General features: G+C 41.1%; 1 protein-coding gene across 1 annotated transcript; it reads left to right on the top strand.

Annotated features, from left to right (window-relative positions):
• Nucleotides 1–16857: 16857 nt before the first annotated feature.
• On the top strand, nucleotides 16858–17947 carry FIBIN (fin bud initiation factor homolog). Its single transcript, XM_058546159.1, has one exon. It carries the CDS (start codon nucleotides 17269–17271, stop codon nucleotides 17902–17904), a length of 636 nt encoding a protein of 211 aa, XP_058402142.1. The 5' UTR covers nucleotides 16858–17268; the 3' UTR covers nucleotides 17905–17947.
• Nucleotides 17948–25184: the final 7237 nt, after the last annotated feature.

Below are 25184 nucleotides of genomic sequence, written 5' to 3' on the forward strand. Positions count from 1 at the left end.
ATGATGATTCAAGATACAGTCAGTCTTTCCATTCGGGCTTTGTTTTCTCTAGGGTAGGTCCCATTGGCATTTAGACTCTAAATTCTGGGGTATCCACAGTGAAGTGTTCTATGATCAGTCACAGTCTCAGAGTCCCTTGGTTCAAAACCTCAAGGGGGAATAACTCCTGAGTCAGATGTTTGCTCCTGACTATTCATGTGTTGCCAGAGGGGCAATGGGCAGGATGGGTTACACTGAAAGGAAGAGGTGACTGACCTGTCCAGGCTGAGTATGTCACAGCAAGAAGACATGATACATAGAGAGCACCAGTACCAACAGATAGATGATACCAGGATACAAAGCTCAGCTCGGCACAAATAAACACTTTCTGATAATGGAATAAACTGCTGTTTTTCTCCATCACTGGAGAAGTTCTAACAGACATCAGTGGCTACTTGCTAGTGATATGATTGAGAATATTCCTCTATTGCACTGGGAGTTAGATTAGATGATATGTAAGTAACCCACTAGCCACAAGATTCCGTGACTCGGTAAAAGAACATAAGAAAAATCAAGTTGGTTAGTATTACATCACACAAAAAACACAAGTAATTTACTATGTCTTTCACAGTGAAACAAGTCACTCCAAGCTTCACAGTGTATCTCCCAACCCAATCTGTGCTGTGCATACCCCCGCATAGACCCTATCTACTTGATCCCTAGGAAAAAGCTGAGAAATGATGAAAGGGGCCTTGGTATCACTACGAGATGTTGTTATTTGCAGTTACACTCCTGGGTTCTATTGATGGTTAATGATTTGGCTGGGAGAGAACAAAGGAGTATTATCATATGTGATTCTCAATACAAAGATTTATGTTGAAAAGCAATTGACCCTTCTCTTCTTTATTGACTCAAAGAAGAAAATGAGAAGGCACAACACTTAGGTCTTTAACCTTGCAGCACATCTGGACCTGGCCTCCCAGAAATGGGTGGTTGCACGGGGGTGGATGTGGCTTCCCTTTCACTCAGCCCTTCTCCTTTGCCTAACTCTTTTTTGTTGAGCATGGGATTCTATGCTCACTTCCTTTGGTATAGCAGCCAAGCAAAAAATATATATATTCAAGATAATAATGATTACAAAAGCAGTCTATTATTTGTTGACTGTCAAGTAATAGCTTTCAAGTGGTATTTAATATATTTTAATAGAGTGGTAATGGATAGCAGTGTTGGATACCAGGGGCATCAGAACTATCTGGACTTTTGCATGCTACCTTATGAGAGTAAGTGCCCATTACAAGTCTTCTCAAAGTTGTATTTTCCTATAGCATCATTTTGGCATATTATGGACATTCCATACTCAGAACACATTAAAACAGCTTTCATTCATTCTACAAACGTTCAGTGAACACCTATTCTAACCATACAATGAAGTTTACTTTGAGAGCAAGCAGATAACTTAGAACAAAGATACAGTCAAAGTGGTTTTGGAGAGCAACACTAATTTTTTGTGTGTGTGTGTGAGGAAGATCAGCCCTGAGCTAACATCCATGTCAATCCTCCTCTTTTTGCTTTGGAAGACCAGCCCTGAGCTAACATCTACTGCCAATCCTCTTTGTTTTTTTCCCTTTTTCTCCCCAAAGCCCCAGTGGATAGCTGTATGTCATAGTTGCACATCCTTCTAGTTGCTGTATGTGGGATCCTGCCTCAGTATGGCCGGACAAGCGGTGCGTCGGCGTGAGCCTGGGACCTGGGATCCGAACCCGGGCCACCAGTAGCGGAGTAGGCGTACTTAACCGCTAAGCCATGGGGCTGGCCCCAGAGGAAAACTAATTTTGAGGCAGCCTTGGACTCCCTCATTCCAGCCCCAAAAGGAAGGCTGCACAGTGGTAAGGAGCTTGAGGGCTTACACCAGGTAGATTTGTGTTAAAATCTCAATTCCTCAATTTACCAGTTATATCACTTTGGGCAAGTTATTTACCTCCATGAGACTCAAAGTTCCTCATCTGCAAAATAGAGATGAAAAATGATAATCCTGATTTCCTACGACTGTTGTAAGGATTAAAGTATGTAAAGCACTTAGCCAATGATAAATGCTCAGTGTTGCACTGATGTGGTTCTAAGATGCACTTTTTTGTAGAACTTTAACATCTCTGAAATTAGGTGTCTTATAATAGATGTGTAGTGTAAGTGCCTGACAAGTAGCTTTTTTTGACTGTAACGTGCCTGACATTAAGCTTTTGATTGTTGAGGCATCCATTTCAGAGACACACATCTCCAATAAACACATTGCCAGCTACACAACTGGATGAAGAGCCAGGCCGCCCCTTGACACACACACATGAAGTTCCCCTGTAGAAAGCCCTGGGTGACCTAGACAAGGGATTATTTGAGTGAGCCTGCTTTCCCTCCCCGCACTTTCATTCCCACTCTTATGTTTTAAATTCATCCTAAAGAGTGAACTCTTGAAACCCTAGGCACCTCACCTTTGACCCCAATAAAGGCAGAACCTCAGATTTGCTCTCTCTCTTTCTGTCTACCCAAGAACCTCGCTGTGTGGCCAGGGCGTGCCATGGCCCCTCCAGGTCCTGTGAGCAGTAAACGTTTTTTCAACGTTTCCTGATGGTTGTTGCTGAAGCACATCTTGCAATCATAAAAACCAAGGAGGACTGGTCCACTCACAACATTAGCTCCAGTGGGGGAATTGTCTGCGAGGGGTCTCACGGCGGTATGGGCCCAGGGGAGTGCCCCCAGGCATTTCTAGCCAATAGCATCACTATCTATAGCCTGAGACCAACCCAAAACAAATGACACTTTATCATCGCTGTTGACCAGGCAGAAATCAAGAGGTAAGTGTCATTCTCTGTGCTCGTGTGATATCAACCATGGATGTTCACATTATTGTCACTTTGATTGACGTATGTGCATAGTTGTTTCCATATGTGCTGAATGTAACTGGCACTTTAAATGTCTTTAAATAGATTATGCTACGATTTCACATTGAAACAAAAGTTATTATGTACACTTGAGATCACAAAACAAGAGTACTGGAACATTTGATATTAGGGACACGAATATCATTGTTGAAAAATTACCAAACTTTCATATTTTCTTGCAAAGTAACAATCAAGTGTTTGATAGGACCTAAGAAAGAAAGATACCCACGAGGAAATGAAGCTGTTAAGATTTTGTTCCCTAGATATCAATAAAAAAATTGTCTGTCACACACCAAGCAGCAGAACTGAAGACAGGAGAAACTGATATCTAGAAGAGGTAAAAGGAATCTTAAAAAAATAAGAGGTGGGTATGACCAATTCATATTTTATAGAGGAAAAGCCATAGGTTTTAAGAATTTGTGAAAATTTTCCTTCTAATTTTGAACTTAAATTCCAGAGATGTATTATCAATGAAAACAAAAAGAAAAAGGAAGAAAGGAAAGAAGGAAGGAAGAGAGGGAGGGAGGGAGGAAGGAAGAAAGAACAAAATTCATTTCTCTCATATTTTCCTTTTAATATACGATCAAAAGTGATAAATAATAAAATTCTATGTTTAAATAAGCCTAAAAGGGATCTTTCAATAAAAATAAAATAAATATTCTAAGTTAGCATTCTATTTTAGTTTAATTGACAGCGTTTTTTCCCTTATGTTTTGATGTGCAAAATAATGGTGCATCTTAAAGTTGATAACATATTCAAATGGATGAAATATGGTAAGGGTTAGCTACTGCAATATAGCTGTATCTCCATATATTAGCAAAATATCTCTCAAAAGTACTTATTGTTAGAAAACAGAACCACTTGACACTTTCGAAGTTGCGCTATAGCTATCTGGGTCCAATTTGCAATATGTACAGCAATAACCAAGCAATTAGACAAAAATTAAAAATTTAGCCATTTGCCTGCTTCCTTCATCTCAAGCACAGTTTGGTCATTTCCTGCAACTTTTCTCCTGGGGAGCTTCTGGCAACACTCCTGCAAGGCTCAGACACATGCAGTTACCACTTAGGCTAACCACTTTGACTGATTTGTCTGTTTAGTCCAAAAAGTGACTCAATAGGTTTTTCCCCAGTGAACTTCCTGCCATGGCTATAAGCAGCCAGCCTGAATAACAGTCTGTAGGCCAAGGAAGGCACTTGACAGGGTTCTAAAAGTCGTAACCAAGGATAGCCCTTGAGAAATGTTGCCCATCATATAAATTTGTCTTGTGTGTTACTCTCTTCCCCTTCAGGGACTCATTGTAGGGACACACACACACAGTACATTCCAGACTCTCAGCTGGATATCAAATAACAGAATAATGAAAGTCAAATACAAGCAATATGCCAGGAGAAAATATTGGCAATTCTAATGGGATCATAACCTGAGTACGTGTGGTATTTTTTGCCCCTTACAATCTATTTGTTAAAAGATACAATGACAGAAGTTCAAATATAAATTAAAAAACTTAATTGGTGGCTTATAAGCTCCAAGCAGCTCAGATCCTGGCATAAACAATAGATTTGCAGGAATACTTAGCTAGTCAGAGTTGCCTACTACAGAGAGAATACATAGAACTTCTATGGGCTGGAGGAGACAGGAAGAAATTTTCAAAGAAAGTAGACGACTTAGAGTGTGGTAAGCCTACACTTTTTCCACTCCAGGAATAGAGCCCTGGGTGGGAGTAGGGGAAAACAATAGAGACCCTAATATAAACTCAAATCCAAAGCTAGAAAACTCCTGGGCCTTTTTTCTTGGGTGAAGCCCAGAAAAATGATAAGCACTTAAAGAAATGGCCCACACTTGCACAGTGGAGCAGTAGTAGGTATGGCAGTGGGGCCCCTTGCATCTGGAGGTGTTGAAGGACAGAAAGAGCCTCAGAATTTTTCATGCTACAATAACATATGAAAGGAGAGTCAAGATGCCTAGATAAACGATCAGTCCTCTGCTGACTCTAACTTCTCGTGTCCTCACCATGTCTGGCCTGTCACCCTAACAACATCCTACTGCTGGATTTACCATGTGCTATATTTGTGAGTCAGGTGACTTACACCATCATGGCAAGAGAGATCCTGCTGAACCAGGGTTAATACCGCCTCACTTCCAGCCACCTCCTCCATGGTTTCATTTTTGAAAGATATTTGTGTTGGATACAGATTTCTTGGTTGACAGTTTGGGGGCTTTTTTCAGTACTTTAAAGTTGTTGCTCTACTGTCTTCTGGCTTGCATTGTCCACCATGAGAGAAATCTGCTGCCATCATCATCTTTGTTCCTCTGTTCACTATTTGTCCTTTTTCTCTCACTGATTTTTAGATTTTTCTCTTTATGATTAGTTTTAAGTAGCTTGATTCATGATTCTTTTATTATATTTCTTAAGCTTTTTGGATCTGTGGGTTTACAGTTTTAATCAAATTTGGAAAAATATTGGCCATTACATCTTCAAATATTTTTTTCTGTTTATCCCCCCTCCTCTCCTTCAGGAACTGCAATTACATATACATAAGGCTCTTGAAGTTGTCCCACAGCTCATTGAAGCTGTCTTCAGACTTCTTCAATCTTTTATATTTCTGTGTTTCAAGGTGAATATTTTTTTCTATCTTCAAATTCACTAATATTTTTTCTGTCATGAGTTATCTACTTTTAATCGAATCTGGTTTATTTTATATCTCAGACATTCTAGTTTTCATCTCTATAGTTGATTTGTTTCTTTTTTATACTTTCCATGTCTGTGCTTAACGTCATCAGTCTTTCCTCTAGCTTCTTGAATAGACAGAAAGCAGTTACATAACTGTTCTACTGTCCTTGTCTACTGATTAAACCATCTGCGTCATTTCTCCATCAGTTGTGATTGATTGCTTTTTCTCCTCATCCTGGGTTCTGTTTTCCTGGATGAGGAATGCCTGGTAAGTTTGTATGCCTGGTAATTTTTAATTAAATGCTAGACATTATTAATTTTACCTTGTTGAGTATTAGATATTTTTGTATTCTTATAAATATTCTTGAGGTTTGTTCTGGGATGTTTCGTTACCATTACCTGGAAATAGTTTGATCTTAGATTTTGTTTATAAGCTTTTTTAGTCTGTATCAGAGCAGCATTTAGAATATGGCTAATGTTTCTCCATTACTGAGGCAAAACTCTTTTGAGTAATTTACCCATCATTCAATGAATTATGAAGTTTTCTACTCTGTCTGGTTGGAACTGGACCTCTTTCCAGGCTTGTGTGAGCTCTAGGGATTGTTCCCTCTAGTCCTGTTGGGTGGTTCTTTCTCCACTTCTAGTAGTTTCTTCACATGCATGTAATGATCAATACTCCACTGAAGACTCATAGCAGACCCTCTTCAGATTTCTAGAGGTCTTTCTCTGTGCAGTTTTACCACCTCCTTTATTCTGCTCTGTGAACTCTAGACACCCTAGCCTCCTTGGATTCCAGCCCCATTTTCTCAACTCTGGGAGACCACTGGGCTCCACCTGGGCTCCTCCTCCCCACACCAGGTCTGGTTTCCCATCTCCATTGCCTGATACCCAGTGTCTTGAAAACTGTTGTTTAATGTATTGTGTCTGTGTTTCAGTTATTTTCAGGTTGGAGGGTATATTCAATCTCTGTTACTCCATCTTAGCCAGAAGCACAAATCGATGTGATATTTTTTTAGTGTCTTAAGTTTACCTGTAATATTTGAGTTCCTATGTTCTGATGATATTCTGTTTTTGGTTATTTGGGATGGCATTTTTCAATCAACAGTCTTTCTCCCTCAAATTAAAATACCTATAAACCTCGGATCCTAAGGCCAGGATCCCAATATATTAAAATAACTAGAATAAGAGGAAAACATGAAACATTTGGCCTACACATTGCCAATCATCTAAAATCTAGATGTATCCAAATAGCCTGATGTTTGGTTTCATATAGACCTCACATTTGAATGCTTACTTTTCTCTTTCCTGTCAGCTGTTGGAGCTCAGCATCCGTGAGTATAAACCACAGTGCATTCACCACTCCAAAGCTAATCCCTCTCTTCTCTTCAAGCAGCTTTGGAATGCAGCCATACCTGAGCCAAGGAAAGCCCAGGAGGTTGAAAAGAAGAAATATTTTCCTCTAATTGGAGATTGTGAAAATCATTCTACAAGAGGAAAGTAAATTTTTAATAACAAATCACTTTTAGCTATTTTTAAAATTGTTTGTTATTCCTGACAGGAATGTTTTTCTTCTCCAGTGATCATTTTGTCCTTTTCCATTTGGCTCTTGCTTTTGAGATAAAGCCATTATCAATAAACCATTTGGGAGGAGAAAAAAGGAAGATGAGTTGTCCCAGGCAGACAGCCTCATTCTCATCTTATCCAAACATGCATGAACCCCACAGTGACATGTCCCACAGCAAAGTGGCTCAGTATCCCTCATACTAATTAAAATCTCTGAGAAAAGACAGAGCATTTGTACTTTGTGTTCTCTCTGTATTAAACATCTTCAACGGTGTTATATTACTGTACTGTCACGACAGTGTTATAAGTCACACCTCTTTCCACTTTTCATAGATTATAATTTGCTGTCAGTTTGTACCAGACATTGGTTTACTCTGGGGGGGAAAAAGGGATTTTCTATCTTTTTGTACCATTAAGAGTCTCTCTAAACATCATTAGTCACTTGGTTCCTTGACAGACCTTCTTGGTGGTACATGCTCTATTTTTAAACCTTCTGAAAATCCAAACTTCATTGTTATTTTTTCACAGCTTTGAAAAAAATATTTCAAAGGATATTTTCCATGATTAGTGAGTGCTAGGATCAACACAAATTTTGTTGTTAAATTTTATTAAAACCTGCCCTCTTTATTTTTCCTCTTTGAGAAAGGGAAATTATACATTTTCTCCCATTTTCAACAGCCACATTTTCTGAGGAAACCTTCATTTATATTAAAAGAAATGAAAGAGAATAAAATATAGTAAGTATCTAACGATGTGGATTTTTACACTTTCTCATGTACTTTGCAGGTTACAAATTAGGCTATGAAGCTACCTAGTAGAAATCCCTTCCATTAAGGTGACGATGTGAGGCAAAATCTGGGAGGCAGCAGTCTTAATAAGTATACAAGGGACGTGAAAGTGAAAAAGAAGAAAAAAAAGAAAATCCAGTTGCCTTAGGTTATTTAGATTGACTATAATTCCTGGATTTTAGGATTTCTCACTGCAAGCTCTCCACCTAGCCTAGCGTAAAGAGGCTTTATAACAAAATAACACACTAACACATACGGATTGCATCTCCCCTCACTTTGCCCTCCAGCTCCACCCCTCATACTGGCAATGAAAATTCCAATCCATGAAAATCTAGGAATTTAATCTCAAAGTGTACAGTAAGGGAACATGCTGATTTTATTTTGACAGTGGAATGAATCTACCAGAGGCTCCTGATTCCAAAGGGCTTGGGTATCTGTCTCCAGAGCCAAGAGGTTTAGGAGACTAATGCAAATGAGAGTCTGCAGTCTGCAGACCCGGGATCAGGATGTCAGAGAAGCGTTCTGCCTGAGGAATGTGAAGTCACGAGCTCGCTGAGGCGAGTGCTTTCAGAATGTGGCCCGAGTTTTTCTACCTCTCTGTACTATTTCTCTTTCTCTGGTTCTCTTTTCCTTCCTAAAATTCCTACTATTTCCCACAGTGGAAAATGTGAGGAATGCAGACTGAATTAAAGAACAGAGCCATTGCCTATAATCCTTCCATAGAAGTAAGCAGGCTATATTTTGTCATAATATCATCTTGGCTTTGTATTGTTTTCTTTATTAACCATTTTTCATGTAGTATTGCATCATAATCATTACCCATTTTATTAAAAATATCTTTGAATTTAATTTTTGAAAGATGCAAAATATTTCCAACATGAGGGTACACTGTGCATTTAGCTTCTTTTTCCTTTCAGGGCATCTTGCTTGTTCCTAGCTTTCCATTCTTATAAACAATTCAGCAATGAACATCTTTGCTCATAAATCTTTCTATGCATTTCTGTTTATGTCTCTGGTAATATTCCAAGGTCAAAGGATATGAAAATTTTATTGGGTCAAAGGATATGAAAATTTTTAAATCTCCTGATACAAATAACCATATTGCTTGGAAGAATGGTCAAACCCATTAACATCTCTACCTTCAATAAATATGAATGCTTGTTTTTCTGTGTCATTATAGCATTAAGAAATACAATTATTTCTTTATACTAAAACAACAGGAAAAACATTATCTCATTGTTATTTTCATTTTTGGAATGAAATGAGCATAAACTTACTCATTTATCTTTTGGAGTTCTAGTGTTTTTCTTATTGAGTTCTATGAACACAATATACACTAAGAATATTAACCATTTCTTATCAAAATTTGTTGCAAATATTGTCCCAATTCATTTAATTGTGACTATAATGATTTTACATGCATTTTTTACATAACCAAACCTACCTACTCTCCTCTTCCAGCTCTTTATATTGTTTTATTTGCTGTTCGCTCTTTACAGAGCCGCAATAGCATGCTACAGGTAAGACAGGCTGTGACCCAGACTCATTCCCAACAAATCGAGTTGTTTGTCATGAACAAAAACTTTGTAGGGAAAGTTCATCTGTAGATGAGTATGTTTCCCCCGTCTAAATAATCCTTAGCTACATGATATGCAAACACTGTTGAAGAGTCTTGACCACGCTAATGAACCGTGTCTCAATTCTATACCATGAAGTCCTCTCAGGTCCATAGTTCAAAACATACGGTCAGTACTAAATTGGTAACCTCGCTTACCTCATAATCACTTGTTTAATACTTCTATCAACAAATATCTGCTAAGCACCTACTCTGAACTTGGTCACATGAAGAGCATCCCAGCTGTAAAAAAGAGCATGCCCTAAGTTAAGATTCAATACCTAAACAGCATACATAATTGAATTGTTATATGGCAAATGTCTAGATGAGCTTACTCTTCTACCTCCATCTGTTTGACCTTTGGGGTCATCAGCAATAAGGGCCAAGTGAGGAGCAGGTAAAGGGAGTGAGCAGTCAAGTGTGGGTGTTCATTAGGCAGCATAAACAAACCTGCAAAATAAGAAGTGAAGGAAATTGCGCCCAGCCTAGGACTAGGATCTGGAAATAAGCTTTCCGAAGTGTATTCAGACGTTTCCTCCCAAAGGCAATACTGACAAGCCCACTTTGACTCATCTTCAAAATAGCTCCTATCATCTTCTTCCAACTGTATTTCTTTAGAATTAAAAATTAGATTTGGATTTGGATTCAAAACATAATCAAGGACTTGTTCACTGCAGGACAATTTTTAAATGTCCAAGATCTTAACAAAGACAGCCAAGAACCAAGAAACACAAGCATGGAAGCTGTTCCTGTTTCTGACAAAGAAAAGAAAGAGAGATGCTGTTACTAAGCTTGTCGCGTCTCTACACTCCTCACCCCAAGTGATTTCCGAAAGGCATCTGTTTGGCTGTTTCGTGGACTCCTTTTTAAGTTTTATTAAGACCAGAAACAGCAAAGTGCCTTGAATAAGGGGACTGACTCAGCCCCATTGTTCCTCGGTAACCTCAGTCAGTGGCTCTTGGCCTAAAACTGCATGACATGCGTCCCGTTCCCAATCAAATGGGAGCTTCCACACCCTCAAATCATCACAGTTTTTGTAGATCCCTCTCCTATGATCCTCACTATATACTTCCATTTATAGACTCTTTGTACCCCATTTCCCCCACAACTCCAACAGATTGGGTAGCTGCATCTGTGCCTCCTGGTTTTCTCATTGTGGTTGCTGAACAAAGTGCAGATTGAAGGGAGACTGGTGTATTCTCTCTCTCATGCTCTGTCTCTCTGCCTTTTCTCATCTCCCCTAATTCTATTGGACCTGAGAATTAAAATGATGAAGAAAAATAAAACACTGCTCAAAGAGGGGAAATCAACAAGGTCAGATTCTTCTCCAATCTGCCTGGATCATACCCCAGGACGTGCACTACCAATTACAGAAAAATGAAAATCTTTACCAGGCAAATAGCAAGTTACCCTGCAGGGTGGTCTGATGCTTCTGCGGTTTACAGACCAGAACACTCTAGGACCATATGTACAGACTGCTGTATAGTTTACTTAGGATGGGTCAAAAGTCACCCTCTGAGTGATACTCCCTTCTGAGTGTTTGAATGTTGGAATTCACAGGGCTCTTTCCCTTCTCTCCTGCCAGGATCATCCAGATTAAGTGTGAGACACCACTGTCTGACTGTTGGCCAGACAAAACATGTGTTCAAATAGATAGATTATCTGACCATCCTTAAATAATAGAATGCCTTAAATTCTACAGTTTAGCTATCACAACAACTAACAAATAATTTGGCCCTTGCTACATGCTTGTCTTGTGCTAGTCACAGAGAATATAAAGGTAAATAAAACACACCCCTATCCTTGGGAACTCACAGTCAAGTTGAGGAGATAGACCAGGTTAACAGATAACCCAACACAATGCAATACATAATAAGAACAAACAAAAAGTACCATTGAAACACTAACTACAAAAACACCTTGTTGCAACACTAAATAGGAGTGACCAGCTTAACCCAGGGTGCCCACAAATATTTATTCAGCACTTCCTATGGTCCAGACACTGCCCTAGGCACTGGGGAGATAGAACGGAACACAGCTCCTGTCTTCATGTAGTGTAAGTCCAGCCGGACAGACAAACCTAGAGCCAAAAATTACATCAAGTACAATTATAAATCATGGGAAGTGGCATGAGGAAAGGAACGGGGTGGTATAAAAGGGAATGATACGGAGAACTGAGTATAATCTGATCATCGGGGAGGGGCTTTTAGAGGAAAGGACATTACAGCTAAGATACGAGACGAGACGACATTACAGTTAAGGCACAGAGGAGAGTTCCTGAGTCCCCTTGACTTGAATCTGGTGTTAGCATTTGAATGACGTTTGTTACCACAGCATATCATAGCCTGTTCTGACTAATAGAGAAAGACTGGGAGAACTGATCAGACTCTCTCCCCACGTTATGTTTATTTCCTTGTGAGCATTCTCACTATGTTTTCATAGGTATGTTTTATTGCCTATATCTGATGGGAACTTTGTTTGTGATAATACTAACCACTTCACTGAGTTAATGTGACAAATAAATAGCAGACCAGATAATCAAAATTTATTCCACTCTCTTCCTTCTGTTCTTCCTTCTGTCTTTCCTTCCTTCTTTCTCTACTTCTCTCTTTTCTATCTTTCTCATCTATTTTTCTTCCTCTCTCCTTCCCACCTCTACAAACAATGGCTGCTCAATAAATGCTACTGATTATCTGTTAGTTGATAAAATAATCCAAAAATGCCAAATACTGTCCTTCTCCTGATCTTCCCCCCTTTCCTTCCTCTCCTCTCTTCTCTCAGCCTAGACCCCTACTCTGGTCCACGCTAACTCCTTTTGCTCGTTTTTCTTCTTTGACATGGTCCAGGGATTCGGCCTGACAGTTTTGGGAGGATGTTGGGAGTGAGGGCTTCCACTTCCCAAGGCTCTTTTTGGGTTTCTAGACTGTATAGTGGGACCCTTTCTTCTCAGCCCTCCTTATTCTTATGCATACAAGCCCCTTTTCCGTAGAAGTTCTACTACTACCATAATCAGAAATAGTCAGGGGATCATAAAAACCTTTGGCAAGGGGAGATCATGGAGCTTAAGAAATCTTACAGGTCCGTAGGCTCATGGTGCCAGCCCGAACAAATTCTTGCTTCTCTCTCTCAAGAGGTAACTGGACCAAAGGAACAAGAATTTAAAGTGCACTGAAAAGGCTAAAGGATACGCAGGTTTTAAGCTAGCCAACCCTGCCAGCAGTGTATGGCAAGGATTACGTATAATCAGCTGGGCATGGGCAACGGTGTTCATCTACTTACATACGTGACTCTGGCCACTGCTCCTGAGGGGCTCCCCTATTCTTAAGTTTACCCAGTCTCTCTCCCTGGACTTCGTCTCTAGTTTTCAGCCCTGGACTGGCTGTTGTCCCTCTTGGCAGAGGGTGCTTCTTGATTTCACTCTTCAAAGTCCTCTGTCTGGTATGTCTGTGTTTAGACAATTCCTCTGGCTCCATTTACTTTAGGCCAATCCTCAGAAGCCCACCTTAACTCTGACTCTAGCAGGCCAGCCAAAGATGGAATTGGGCACATATGAAGTGCAAATAAATACCTTTTAAAAGTGAACAAGATGAAGTACTTAGTGCAGAAGGCCTGGCATGCTGGAGCTGGCTAGCACTGGCCCACGAGAGCCAGTTGTTAGGTTTCCAAGAATTTTGCAAGTCAGTTGTTAAACACAGCCATTATTAAAAATTAAGTTATTTAAACTTATAACTAAATTTAAAAAATTGCATTAACATAAAGGGAATGCATGTGTAAAACTCATCACTTCTTAATTATGTGACTACATTTTCCGATTGTCTATGCTCTCGGGGTTATCTGTACGTAATGTATCTGTATGGTGGGAATGCCACAGATTGGTGTGCCATTGCACCTCTTCCTAATTCTGCATTCACAGACGTCGGTCTTGGTGAGAGCATTTACACCACGGAAACCAGCAAATGCCACAAAGGGAGCTTTTTCTCCATAGAGCCTGCTGTTAAATACTTAACCAGCACACAACTGCAAAAGAGTTGCCGGTGTCTTACAGAAGTGGTTAATGAAAACAAAGCACAGGGTAGGGGGAATATTTCTAGTTACTTCCCCAGAACCTAGTCTCATACTATCCCCTTCCCAAACAGAACCCTAAATTTCCCAGCCATGTAGTACACACGGGACCTCGCCTCCAGCTGCAGAACTTATTGTCAAGAGTCCAGTGGCTTATCCCAAACCTCTGACTACACTCAGCCTGGTTCGAGGATGAATTAATGATCCAAATCAGGCCAACTGTGGCTACTGAGGCTGATTTGAAGGACTAAGCTGTCATTCCTGCTAGGCATAAACAAGGAAGTTTGTAGCCATGGAAGACACTGGCAGCCATCTCGGAACCACAAAGGAAAGAATGAATGCCCAAGAATGAATATAAGCTGAGGAAGTAAAACAAAAAAATGGTGAAAGAAAAACTAGATTCTGGACCAGGCACAGGCTGAAAATCTAATCAGAGACTTTCTGTAAGTCAGTGATTTCTTCTACCTTTAGTCTGATTGAATTAGACTTTCAGTTTCTTGCACCAAAATGATTTCTTCCTGATATATGACATGGGATTCATATCTTTAGATGAGGTAATTGCAGGTAAAAGTAAATACTCTTAGCCATTCTTATTATGACTGTGTATGTATATTTACCTGACTCTCCAATCAGAGAGCAAGCTCTTTGTAAGCTGAAACTTCTTATTGCATGTCTTTGTATCTGTAGCTAACTTAACACTGCACCCTGCACATAGCAGGGGGCAAGTACAGTCAGGTGTCACTTAACCAGGCAAATAGGGATGCGTTCTGAGAAATACGTCATCAGGCGATTTCCTCATTGTGCAAACAGAGAGAGTACTGAAGGGGAACAAAATTTGCCAACCCAAAATGTGTCTCTTTGACATGAGGATTATTTTAGGCTGATTATTTTTAAGAAAGAAAAGACTCAGAAAGTTTTTCTTATTACTCTCCCTTGACTGCCTAAAAGAAATCATATAAGAAAACTTGTCCCACGAAGCAAGCTAGCTTAACATGAACTAGGTGGGAGACAGGGAGGAATCTAGAAAAGCCTGTTTGTTGGGCTCCCCTCTGTGTGCTTCTGTTTTTGTGGGGCCAACACTTATTTTCCAAACATTTGCTCCTTTTCACCTACCTGTGAATTGCCTCCCTTCCTTTGAAGTCCCTGACTCTCTCCACCCCCAATATCCTCTTTTGTCTTTAGCTGAGGATGGTATTTAAGCTGAGGGCTTCGACCATTTCGGCGAGTTACTCAGTTTTCCTGGGTTTCTCCCGTGTATACACGTTATTAAAATTTTGTGTGGTTTTCTCCTGTTTATGTGTCTCATGTCAACTTAATTCGTAGAGCAGCCAAAAGAACCTGGAAAGGTAGAGTAAAATTTTTTCCTCCCCTATAGTACTTACACAAACCTAGATGGTATAGCCACACACCTAGGCTATATAGCACTAATCTTAAGGGACCATCATCATATACGCAGTCCGTCATTAACCATAATGTTGTTATGTGGTGCATGACTGTAGTAGTAAGTGCTTCATTTAGGTTTGCTTAACTGAATTGGTTAGTAAGTCAGGGAGGGATTGTGCAAGAAGTGGAGTGAATCAGAGTAAATTCCTCTTCTCTTCTTTGGCCAAGTGGCCAATTTGAATCCATCTGTTGTCATTTGTGAAGGTCCCAGGGAAAAAGGAATGAAGCAATATGGCTCTTGAGTCCAACAGGCCGGTCTCTCAACTGGAGAAGGTCGTCGTTTTCTGCTGGAATACAATGAAAATAAGCCCTAGTCTTTTAGTTAGCATAAACACTAAGAAAACTCCTTTGTCTATGTTTTCATGATGCCAAATACCTGGACAAGAATTAAAGTGTGCAGTCAACATGTCTCAAAACGTCTACGCATGTGACACCACATCTACAAAATATCCAGTTATTTAATCAGACTTATTGTCTATCCAGAATTCTGGGTTGTTTATGTCAGTGAAAATGATGGCAACAAGTGTGACAGTCCCAGAACTGTACGGCAGTGTGGCTCTGAATGACAACAGTCCCTTAAGACTTGGAGAGGGAGATAAGTATAAACACAGGCAACTCACATGAGTGTTTCAGTTACTTTTCAAGGCAGAAAGAGGAAATAATCATGGAAATAGGACCGCTGCCTCCACTTTCCCGTCCCTTCCTGTCTTTTCTCCACAACCCTATCTCTGTCCAACGTACCATATGTCTTATTTATTTATATTGATCTAATTCTCTCTCCACTTCCCAGAATGTAAGCTCCTATTTGCAGTATCTAAAACAGACCCTAGCATATAGTAAATGCTCAACAAACAATTGTTGAACAAATGAGATAGCCTGAAGGATGGCAATTTGCTAATCAATTCTTAAATTGGAAACTAAAATGGCCTGGTGAAAAAAAAATACATTTTTTTCTAAATTAAGTTAAAAGACCCTATGACAATGAGTGCCAGCTCGACTACAGTCTAACTCTGTGACTATAAACAATTTGCTTTACATTAGGCCCCTTGGTTTCTCCATCTGGAAAATGGGGATAACAGTACCAGCCCCAGATGCTTCAAAAACTTTTAAGTGTCCCAAAAAAGGCATAGCTGTAAATGTGTTAGGAAGATGCAGTGCAGGAGCTTAGCACGGAAGGTTTTTCATAAAATTAAACAATTTTCTCAGTTGTCCATTTACTTATTAAACTGGCAAAATTCCATTTTTCAGCTTTTGTTCTTATATATCCTTGCAACCATGTATTAATCAGTTTTCCGTATTCCTGTTGCTTCCAAAGTATTGTTATTATAAACTTTAATCAACTAACCCTTTCTACACAAAACTGCCATTTCCTACACTTCAAATTTGCCTTCAAAGTCACAAACTTTTTAATGATAAAAATAGACACACTCAACAAATCCAGTCAAACTGATACTTACATAAGAGTGCGAAATGGCATTGCTCCAGGATAATCACCCTTCTCCCCAGTATGTTAATAGCAAACCAGTCTTTCTGTTGTGAGAATTCTGTTATCCTCTTCCCAATTTCTCCTTCAAGCTAAAGTCTATTTTGCAAGGTCTTCCTTCCAATCTTTAAAAAGAGACCCTGTACCTTTAATAACAGAGACCTGGTGAGAGGTTTCTTTCCAAACTTGTTCCCTGGCTTCCAAGTGACGAAACCAGCTGTAATTTGAGAGCAGAGAGATCCTCAGGATATCATTAGCCAAAGGAAAAACTCGCATTCCCACCCAGTCCAGGAGTTGAAATAGTATCAGAGGGCAAGTGCCTTTCTCTCCAGCTACAGGCTCCATCTCCCACAAGCAAGGGGGACCCTGAGAGTAAGAGTGGGGCAACAGAGCCAGCGGCCTGCCAGAGCCCTGGAGGAGGGGTCCCCCCTCCGCCCCGCGATCCCTCCGGGAAAGAGCCGGCTGAGTTCCAGCCACCGAGCCCGAGCCCGCGCGCAGGAGCGCAGAGCCAGGGTGCATCCTGCGCTGCCGCCGGCCGGCTGTGCTACCCAGCGCTGGTGCCACAGCCACATGAAGCCTGCTGGGGAGGCGGGGCCAGGGTGCAGCGAGCCGGCTGGGGCTGAGGCTGCCGCCGTCTCAGGGAGGCACTGACTCCCCAGGGGACCCCCTTCCTCTTGCGTGGGCGAAAAGTCTTCTCCAGGGGCCCCCGGTCAACCTGAATATCCAGGATGGTGTTTCTGAAGTTCCTCTGGATGGGTTTCCTCTGCCACCTGTGTCAGGGCTACTTCGATGGCCCTCTCTACCCGGAGATGTCCAATGGGACTCTGCACCACTACTTTGTGCCTGACGGGGACTATGAGGAGAACGATGACCCTGAGAAGTGCCAGCTGCTCTTCAGGGTGAGTGACCACCGGCGCTGCTCCCAGGGGGAGGGCAGCCAGGCCAGCAGTCTGCTGAGCCTCACCCTGCGGGAGGAGTTCACCGTGCTGGGCCGCCAGGTGGAGGACGCTGGGCGCGTCCTGGAGGGCATCAGTAAGAGCATCTCCTACGACCTGGACGGGGAAGAGAGCTATGGCAAGTACCTGCGGCGGGAGTCGCACCAGATCGGGGACGCCTACTCCAACTCGGACAAGTCCCTCACCGAGCTGGAAAGCAAGTTCAAGCAGGGCCAGGAGCAGGACAGCCGGCAGGAGAGCAGGCTCAACGAGGACTTCTTGGCGATGCTGGTCCACACCAGGTCCCTGCTGAAGGAAACGCTCGACATCTCTGTGGGGCTCAGGGACAAATACGAGCTGCTGGCCCTCACCATCAGGAGCCACGGGACCCGGCTAGGTCGGCTGAAAAATGATTATCTTAAAGTGTAGGTGGAAGGACACCCTGCCGGGAAAGGGCACCACACCAGCCCACGGGGAGGGGGGCGGGGGTGGGACAGAAGAGGGGCTGACAACTCCCTTCTACTTATTATTTTTTTATATCCAGATTTGCACTTGGAGAGTGATTTGAAGTCATCTTTAAAAAGGAAGAAGTGAGAGTTGAGTGGTTTTGTTTTTGTACATTATTTATGTGATTGCTATTGATTTGTCACCTGGAAAGAACAGTTGAAAGCCATGCTTCCCGCCTTCCCTAGAGGGCTTCACAGCTCTGCAGAGACACCTGTTTCAGCCACATCTAAAAGGACACAGCTTATGCATAGGGACTGATGGAACTCCCCCATCCTGGAGACGACGTGGAAACACCCAGAGAGCACAGTGCACGGCTCCTTGCCGCCTTCGGGCTTCTCTCCTGGGCCCTGACGGTTGTGGGAGTCACCCGTTTTCAGATGAGGTCCGAGGTGCTGCTCTGCATGCCTGCCAGGGGGTGGAAGTTGCCAGATTCTTCTCCTTTTCTCTCTTATTTATTAACCATGGTCTCCAAGGTTTTATTTTTAGTTTGGGTGTTTTTTTGTTTTTGTTTTTGTTTTTTTGGTAAAAGTATTGGCTAGAAACTATATGCAAATTTTCCTCTGCAGGGAGATGTCTGCAGTGCCCTGTGGGCGTGTGTAAGTTAAAGTGGCCACATTTAAGAAGCCTAAGCTTTGCAGTGGTTACGTACTCGTGTTGATATGCTGGCTCTCGTTGTATGTCTGTGCCGTCAGTGCTACAGTCCACTACAAAGCAGTAGACAGACTGTTGGAACTCACCCCCAAATGCCTATGACTTAGGTTACCAATGTATTCTTTCTCGTTTGGGGGTTTTGCTTCTGTTTGCTCATTGGAAACTTGTACTTCAAGTAGGGGGAATTCTAATTCTAATAACTCCTTAACTAAGTTTTTATTATTCAGCCAATAAATATGTTCTCGTACAATACTGGCTTATTTTCTAATTTATATTCATAACTTTCAAATTGCAAAGAGGGGCTGGTGCAAAAGCAAAGAGAAGGATGAGATTTAAGCCAGCTTACTTAGAGTGTATGATAAAGAAGGCAGAAGGACAGCTACATGTCTGGCAATCCTCTCTTCCCTGGCCACCCTTACCATCCTCAAGAGAAAAAAAAAGTCTAGGCTGTGCCAGTACTTGATCTCTGCTGGTCTGCCTAAAAACTCCAGTTTTTCCCAAAGAATCAACTGGAAAAATTTATGACAAGGTTCATACCTTATGTGTCCTCCTAATGCAGAGGAAGTGTTCCATTCTAAGTTACAGATGTTTAATACAATGACATTTAATAATTTTGAAGCCAGGTCTATGTTATTTAATTAACGGTTTAAAGTGTTGGAAATGCATTTTATTTCATGTCTTTCCCTGGCCAATCCTCACCCTCACTTTAAATGTACTTTCCTTTCACTCACACACACACACACACACACACACACGAGAAAATAAATGTTCACAATCTACTCTTCAACAGTGAGCCATTTTTCTCTCCCACGCACGAGGAACCCAGTTTTCTATTCCTATGAAGTGTTCAAAATCCTCCTATTACTGTAGGGGAAACTGAGTTCCAGAGAGTGACTGATCCTCAGCTAGTGGTAACAGCTCCCGGTCTCTTAGATTTAAGTACAGTAGTCCTCCCTTTTCCTTGGCTTCACTTTCTGTGGTTTCAGTTACCCACAGTGAACCTCCGTCTGAAAATATTAAATGGAAAATTCCAGAAATAAAAAATTCATAAGTTTTAAATCTCACACTTTGCAGGGTAGTGTGATGAAATCTCGCGCTGTCCCACTCTGTCCTACCCGCTGTGTGACTCATCCCTTTGTCCAGCGGATCCTTGCTGTGTATGCCACCCTACCGTTAGACACTTAGTAGTTAGTTGGTTATCAGATCAACTAACATGGTATCAAGGGGCTTGTGTTCAAGGAATCCTTCTTTTCCTTAATAATGGCCCCAAAGCCAACTCTATTATTAGTTACTGTTGTTAATCCTTTATTGTGCCTAATTTATTAATTAAACTTTATCATAGGTATGACGTATAGGAGAAAACACAGCGTATATAGAGTTTGGTACTATCCACAATTTCAGGCATCCACTGAAGGTCTTGGAAGTACCCGCCAGGATAAGGGGGACTACTGTACAGGACTTTCCCACAACGCTGAGAGATGAGAGGGAGTGGCCTGAAGCCTGAACCTTTGCATAACTATCTCACTGTTTAAAATAAAAAAGAATGACATATGGAATAATACTTAATCATTTGTAGTTTCTTCCCATCACCCAGGGGCCTGCTTTCAGCTGCCTCTAGACTGGTGTGTGGGAAGAAGGGAAATGATCATTTAAAAGGGTTTCCTTCTTTATTCTATGGAAGATGAGGAAAAATAATGGCAGAGGCAAAGGAGATGATATTGGTACTCAAATGATTGTAGTTTGTAGTCATAACCCTTCATATCTCAAAACTTTCACATTGCCCACTTCACAGTGCTCAAGTCTAACCCAGAGACACAGTAAATGCCACCTCCTCGACTTTCCCCACTATAAGAGGAGGATACAGACACGTGACACGAATGGAAATCTGGCTTCCTCTGCATGCTAATTTCAATCAATTGCTAGTGGTTGCATACAATATTATGCTAAGAAGGATTGTAAAGATACAGATGTAAAGACGTAAACTGTCCCCAATTCGAGATGTTTTGCATGGGTGCAGGAAGAGGAACGGTGACACATCTGCTACAAATTTGAAAATCCTGAAATAGACTCTGTGTGAGGCTCTTTCCAGTGCTAGCATTCTGATTCCCCAAAACCAGAACAAAATTATCTGACGTTGAATCATCCATTCAAGGCTAGATGTACAGCCAGTAACCCCAGAGTCTTATGTAAATGACCCCAGAGGGCAATGAGAATTTCCAGGCAGAGAGACGGAGCCGTCCGGGACTGCCAACCCAGAGGCTAGCGTCACAAGGCTCTTCCAAATCCTCTTACGGTGGAGAGCCAGCCCTGCTCAGATCTTTCCTCCCCACTTCCTCCTTATTCTTGTTAGGATTTTGTTACCCACATGGTGACAAATTCTCCTTTAAAGTCATGGTTCTTTATTTCTTAGACCATGAATTATTTTGAGCATCTGAAGAAAACTACATACTTTCTTCCCCGAGAAATCTACTTATAAAATCATCCTTACAATTTAGGATATGTGTAATTTTTATAAATATTTGTCAATCACTTAATGTGTGTCAGGCACTGAGTTAGGTTGTAGGTAATTCTGGGATCTTACAAAGCCTTGGGACTCCATCTAACCAAAAGTTTAGAAAGCCTCTCAGAGTTGAATTTGGAGTAGGAGGCATTTAGTCGTGGTAGTAGTAGTTACAATAACAACAAAATAGCTAACTTTTTTGAGAACTCAGTATTATTGGCCAGGGCCTCTGCTAAGAACTTTTGCCAGTGTTATTTCCCTTAATTCTAACAACAAACTGCGAAGAAAGTATTATCTAAACGGAATTAATATATGCCAAGGGCTTAGAAGAGTGCCTGGCATAGAGTGAATGCTCAATAAATGTTACTTGTTACTTGTTGTTAGTGCACTCGAGTGGATCCCAAATCCTAACAACCCTGTGCACAGCAGAGCGGAACCCTGCCCTGTCTTTCTGCGCCACCTTCTCTCCTTCCAGCGCTGTATCAGACAAGGCTTCCTGCTGTTCATAGGGTTTTCATGGCCAAGTTTTTCGGAAGTAGGTGGCCAGGGCCTTCTTCCTAATCTGTTATTATTATAACATATTATATTATATTATATTATAATTATTATTATAACTATTATAATTATTATTATTATCAATATTTTTATAACCGAGGCCTAGAAAGCCTAGGTAATTTTCCCAAGGTTAAAACTCTGTGATATCTTATATACTTCACTATGTTCTCACTTTTTAAACTAATGATTATCTAGTGGGATATATGATCAAACAAAAGAAGAACGTGGAGGGTAGGGGTCCACTGGGGCCACCAGTTGCCCACTCCAAACGTTGCCCCCTAGAGGCCAATCAGCTTCCATCCTACAGCAGTTCAGGTGTCTGACAGCTGTCAGTCACAAGCCCAGTAGCTCCTCTGGTTACAGAATTCCTCACCGACACCTTCTCTGTGTGACGCACTGTGCAACACCACTAATCCTCACCCTTCCAATCTGACCATGTGAACGCTTCCATATTCCTACTTCGAAGCATTCCATAGGTATTTGTCTATCTAGAGTCTGTGGATAAAGGACACCAGGCCATGTTAGCCTCTGCGGCAACCCAAGCCACGCTCGCAGACGCCAGCAGAAGCCAACAGGTGTAGGTGTTACGGACAGCCCCAGAAACTATCCCGTACTTTTATTCATACTTTTCATTGCCTTTGAAACTCTCATTTACAACTCTGCTAAGGAAATAGGCTCAAAACTTTCTGAGAGAAACCTTGAAACTTAGATTATAAACTATTTTGACAAGTAATAAAAATGTGCGTGAAAACCGCTCAAGATACGAAGGGTAGCATGGTCAAATTTCCTTGCGGCATTTTCCAGAAAATGATTATTAAAATCTTCTTGATAAAGAATAATACTTGGGTGTGAAATATAAATACTAAATGTGATATAAATGTTTTAATATAAAAGGGAAAACAACTGGAAACATCAGAAGTCTTGGTTAGAAATAGAATACAGACATGCAAGAAAAATTCACCAGGATAGAGAATGAGAGCCTGCGAATCATCTTAGCAATTTTGGAATTGGGGTGGTCCTTAGGAATACTATTTCCAGAGTCAGGATCCTGACGGACACGTCATTCATCAAACATTTTTAAAGTGCCACCATATAGATTACCCAGGACAGAACTGGAATACAGATGTGCGGGAGCTGACGCCCAAAGAAAGAACGAGCCTGCGCGCAGCACGGGGAATTCGTGCACGTACTACATTCTACCGGAGCTCAACGCGAGTCTACACCGCAACTGTCTGGAAAATGTAAAGCTGAGCAAATAAAATAAGGATTTGGTATAATCACACATTCAAGAGATATAGGGGTTTCATTGTTGCTGTTATTATTGTTGTTGTTTTGCCTTTTTAATCACATTTTTTCTGACTATATAAGCCATACCTGCTGAATTCTAATAACATGGCAAACAGCAAAACACAAGGAAAATAAAGTCGTCCGTATTCTCAAAATCCCCCCACCATACGCCTACTGCTTGCGCTCTGGCCTACCTTCTTTCAGTACTTTCCATAGTATCTACATATACACATTTTTCCTTAGAAAAAAGTGATATAATGATACATGGTTTTGTAGCCAATGTTTATTTTAGATGTTAAATATGCTTACTTGCATAACACTTTTAAAATGCTTACATCTACCCGCCGTGCTTCAGGAGGCAGAAGTTCTGGGGTCTAGATCTTGCTCCACCTCGTATTAGCTGTGCAACTTTGCAACTTTGCAAAAGTCCCTTAAATGTTCTGAAATTCAGTCACTTTGTTGCAAAATGAAGCTAACAATAGCTAATATTTATTGAACAGGTACTGATCAAAATGTTTTCCATATATTATTTTATATAATCCTCCCAGGATTATAATTCAGGTAGATATCACATTTTCTGAACTTTTTGGATAAGAAACTGAGGCACAGAGGTTAAGGGACTTACCCAAGGTCTCCCAGCCAGACAGATGTGGGGGCAGGAGTCAGACACAGGCAGTCTGACTCCCGTACTGTAACCCCCAGGGATGCTTTTCCATTCTGAGGGCAGGAGCCTGGGCACAGGATTTCTTAACTCTCTTCCTATTCTAGGATCTATGATGAATGGCCTGTGAAATGAACATTTTCCTGATATGATTTCCTTAACTGAAAAAGTTCAAACCCAATTTCTCTCAAAGAACTATTTTCTCTGCTTGATTTTGTGTTGCATGAAGTATAAATTCCTTATACCTGCATGTGTCCCTCTGATTCTTTGTCTAAGAGCGGTTGGCTTCTTGCTAAATATTGCATTTTCCAAGCACTTTCACATGTATTATCACATTCGATTGTAACACATGTTTAGAGATGCTGAACTGGTCAGGATGGTTCACGGTATTCACCATTTGGAGACAGTAGCCCGACGTTCACAACTAGAAAATTATTCAGTAGAACTCTAGCATCCAGAAATAAAGATTCCTTGCCAGGCACCACTTATCTCGCAGGTCTGCCTTTCACTCAGATATTCATTCATTCAAAAAACATTCATTGAGGGGCCGGCTGGGTGGGTGGCGTAGTGGTTAGGTTCACATGCTTCGCTTCGCTGGCCCAGGGTTCACCGGTTCAGATCCCAGGTGTGGACCTACATCACTCATCAGCCATACTCTGGAGGCATCCCACATACAAAATAGAGAAAGATTGGTGCAGATGTTAGCCCAGGGTCAATGTTCCTCACCAAAAAGAAAAAAAAATTCATTGAATGCCTATGCATCAGGTACTATTCCAGGATACAGCAGGCAGACAAAATCCATGCCCTCCTTGATCTTCCATTGAAATGTGAAAGTTTCATGAAGTCATTAGGACTCCTCTAGTGGGGGAAGAAGTGACAAATAAACTGAAGTATAGGTAATAGAATGTGAGGCACTGATATGTACTATTTCAGATACCTCTCTGGAGAGGTATCTGAACTGAGCCTTAAATCTTGAGTAGAAGCCAAGGATGTACATATTAGAGGAAAGAGTGTTCCCGGTAGAAGAAAAGCAAGTGCAAATTCCTTCAGGCAGAGATAATATTAAATGTTTGAGAAGAGAAAAAAAAAATGCCAGTGGGACTGCAGCAGAGTAAATCGGAGAAAGAATTAAAGAGCTTGAAGTCGGAGAGAAGAAGTGGGGCCAGGTAATGGGGGACCTAGACGGCCATCATAAGAAATTGTATGTTATTCTAATTTCAATGCACTGGAGATCTAAGGAGAGAATATATTTGGGTATTAACTATGTAATTAATATATTTGTGTACTAATGAATAATATTTGGATGTTATTCAAATTTCGATTAATTCCTATTTGGATATTATTCAAATGTCAATGCACTAGAGGTCTAAGGAGAGGAGTGATATGACCTGATTTACACAAAAAGACCACTCTGGGATGAGACCGTCTGTAGGCAGAAGAGTGGAGGCATGGAAGCCACTTAGTTAGGTGGCTACTGGGTCATGCCGATGAGATGGCAGAGGCTTAATCTAAGGTGGCAGTGGTCAAAATGGTAGGAACTGGCCTTGA

Source organism: Diceros bicornis, chromosome 7, assembly GCF_020826845.1.
Source record: "Diceros bicornis minor isolate mBicDic1 chromosome 7, mDicBic1.mat.cur, whole genome shotgun sequence".
NCBI lineage: Eukaryota > Metazoa > Chordata > Mammalia > Perissodactyla > Rhinocerotidae > Diceros > Diceros bicornis.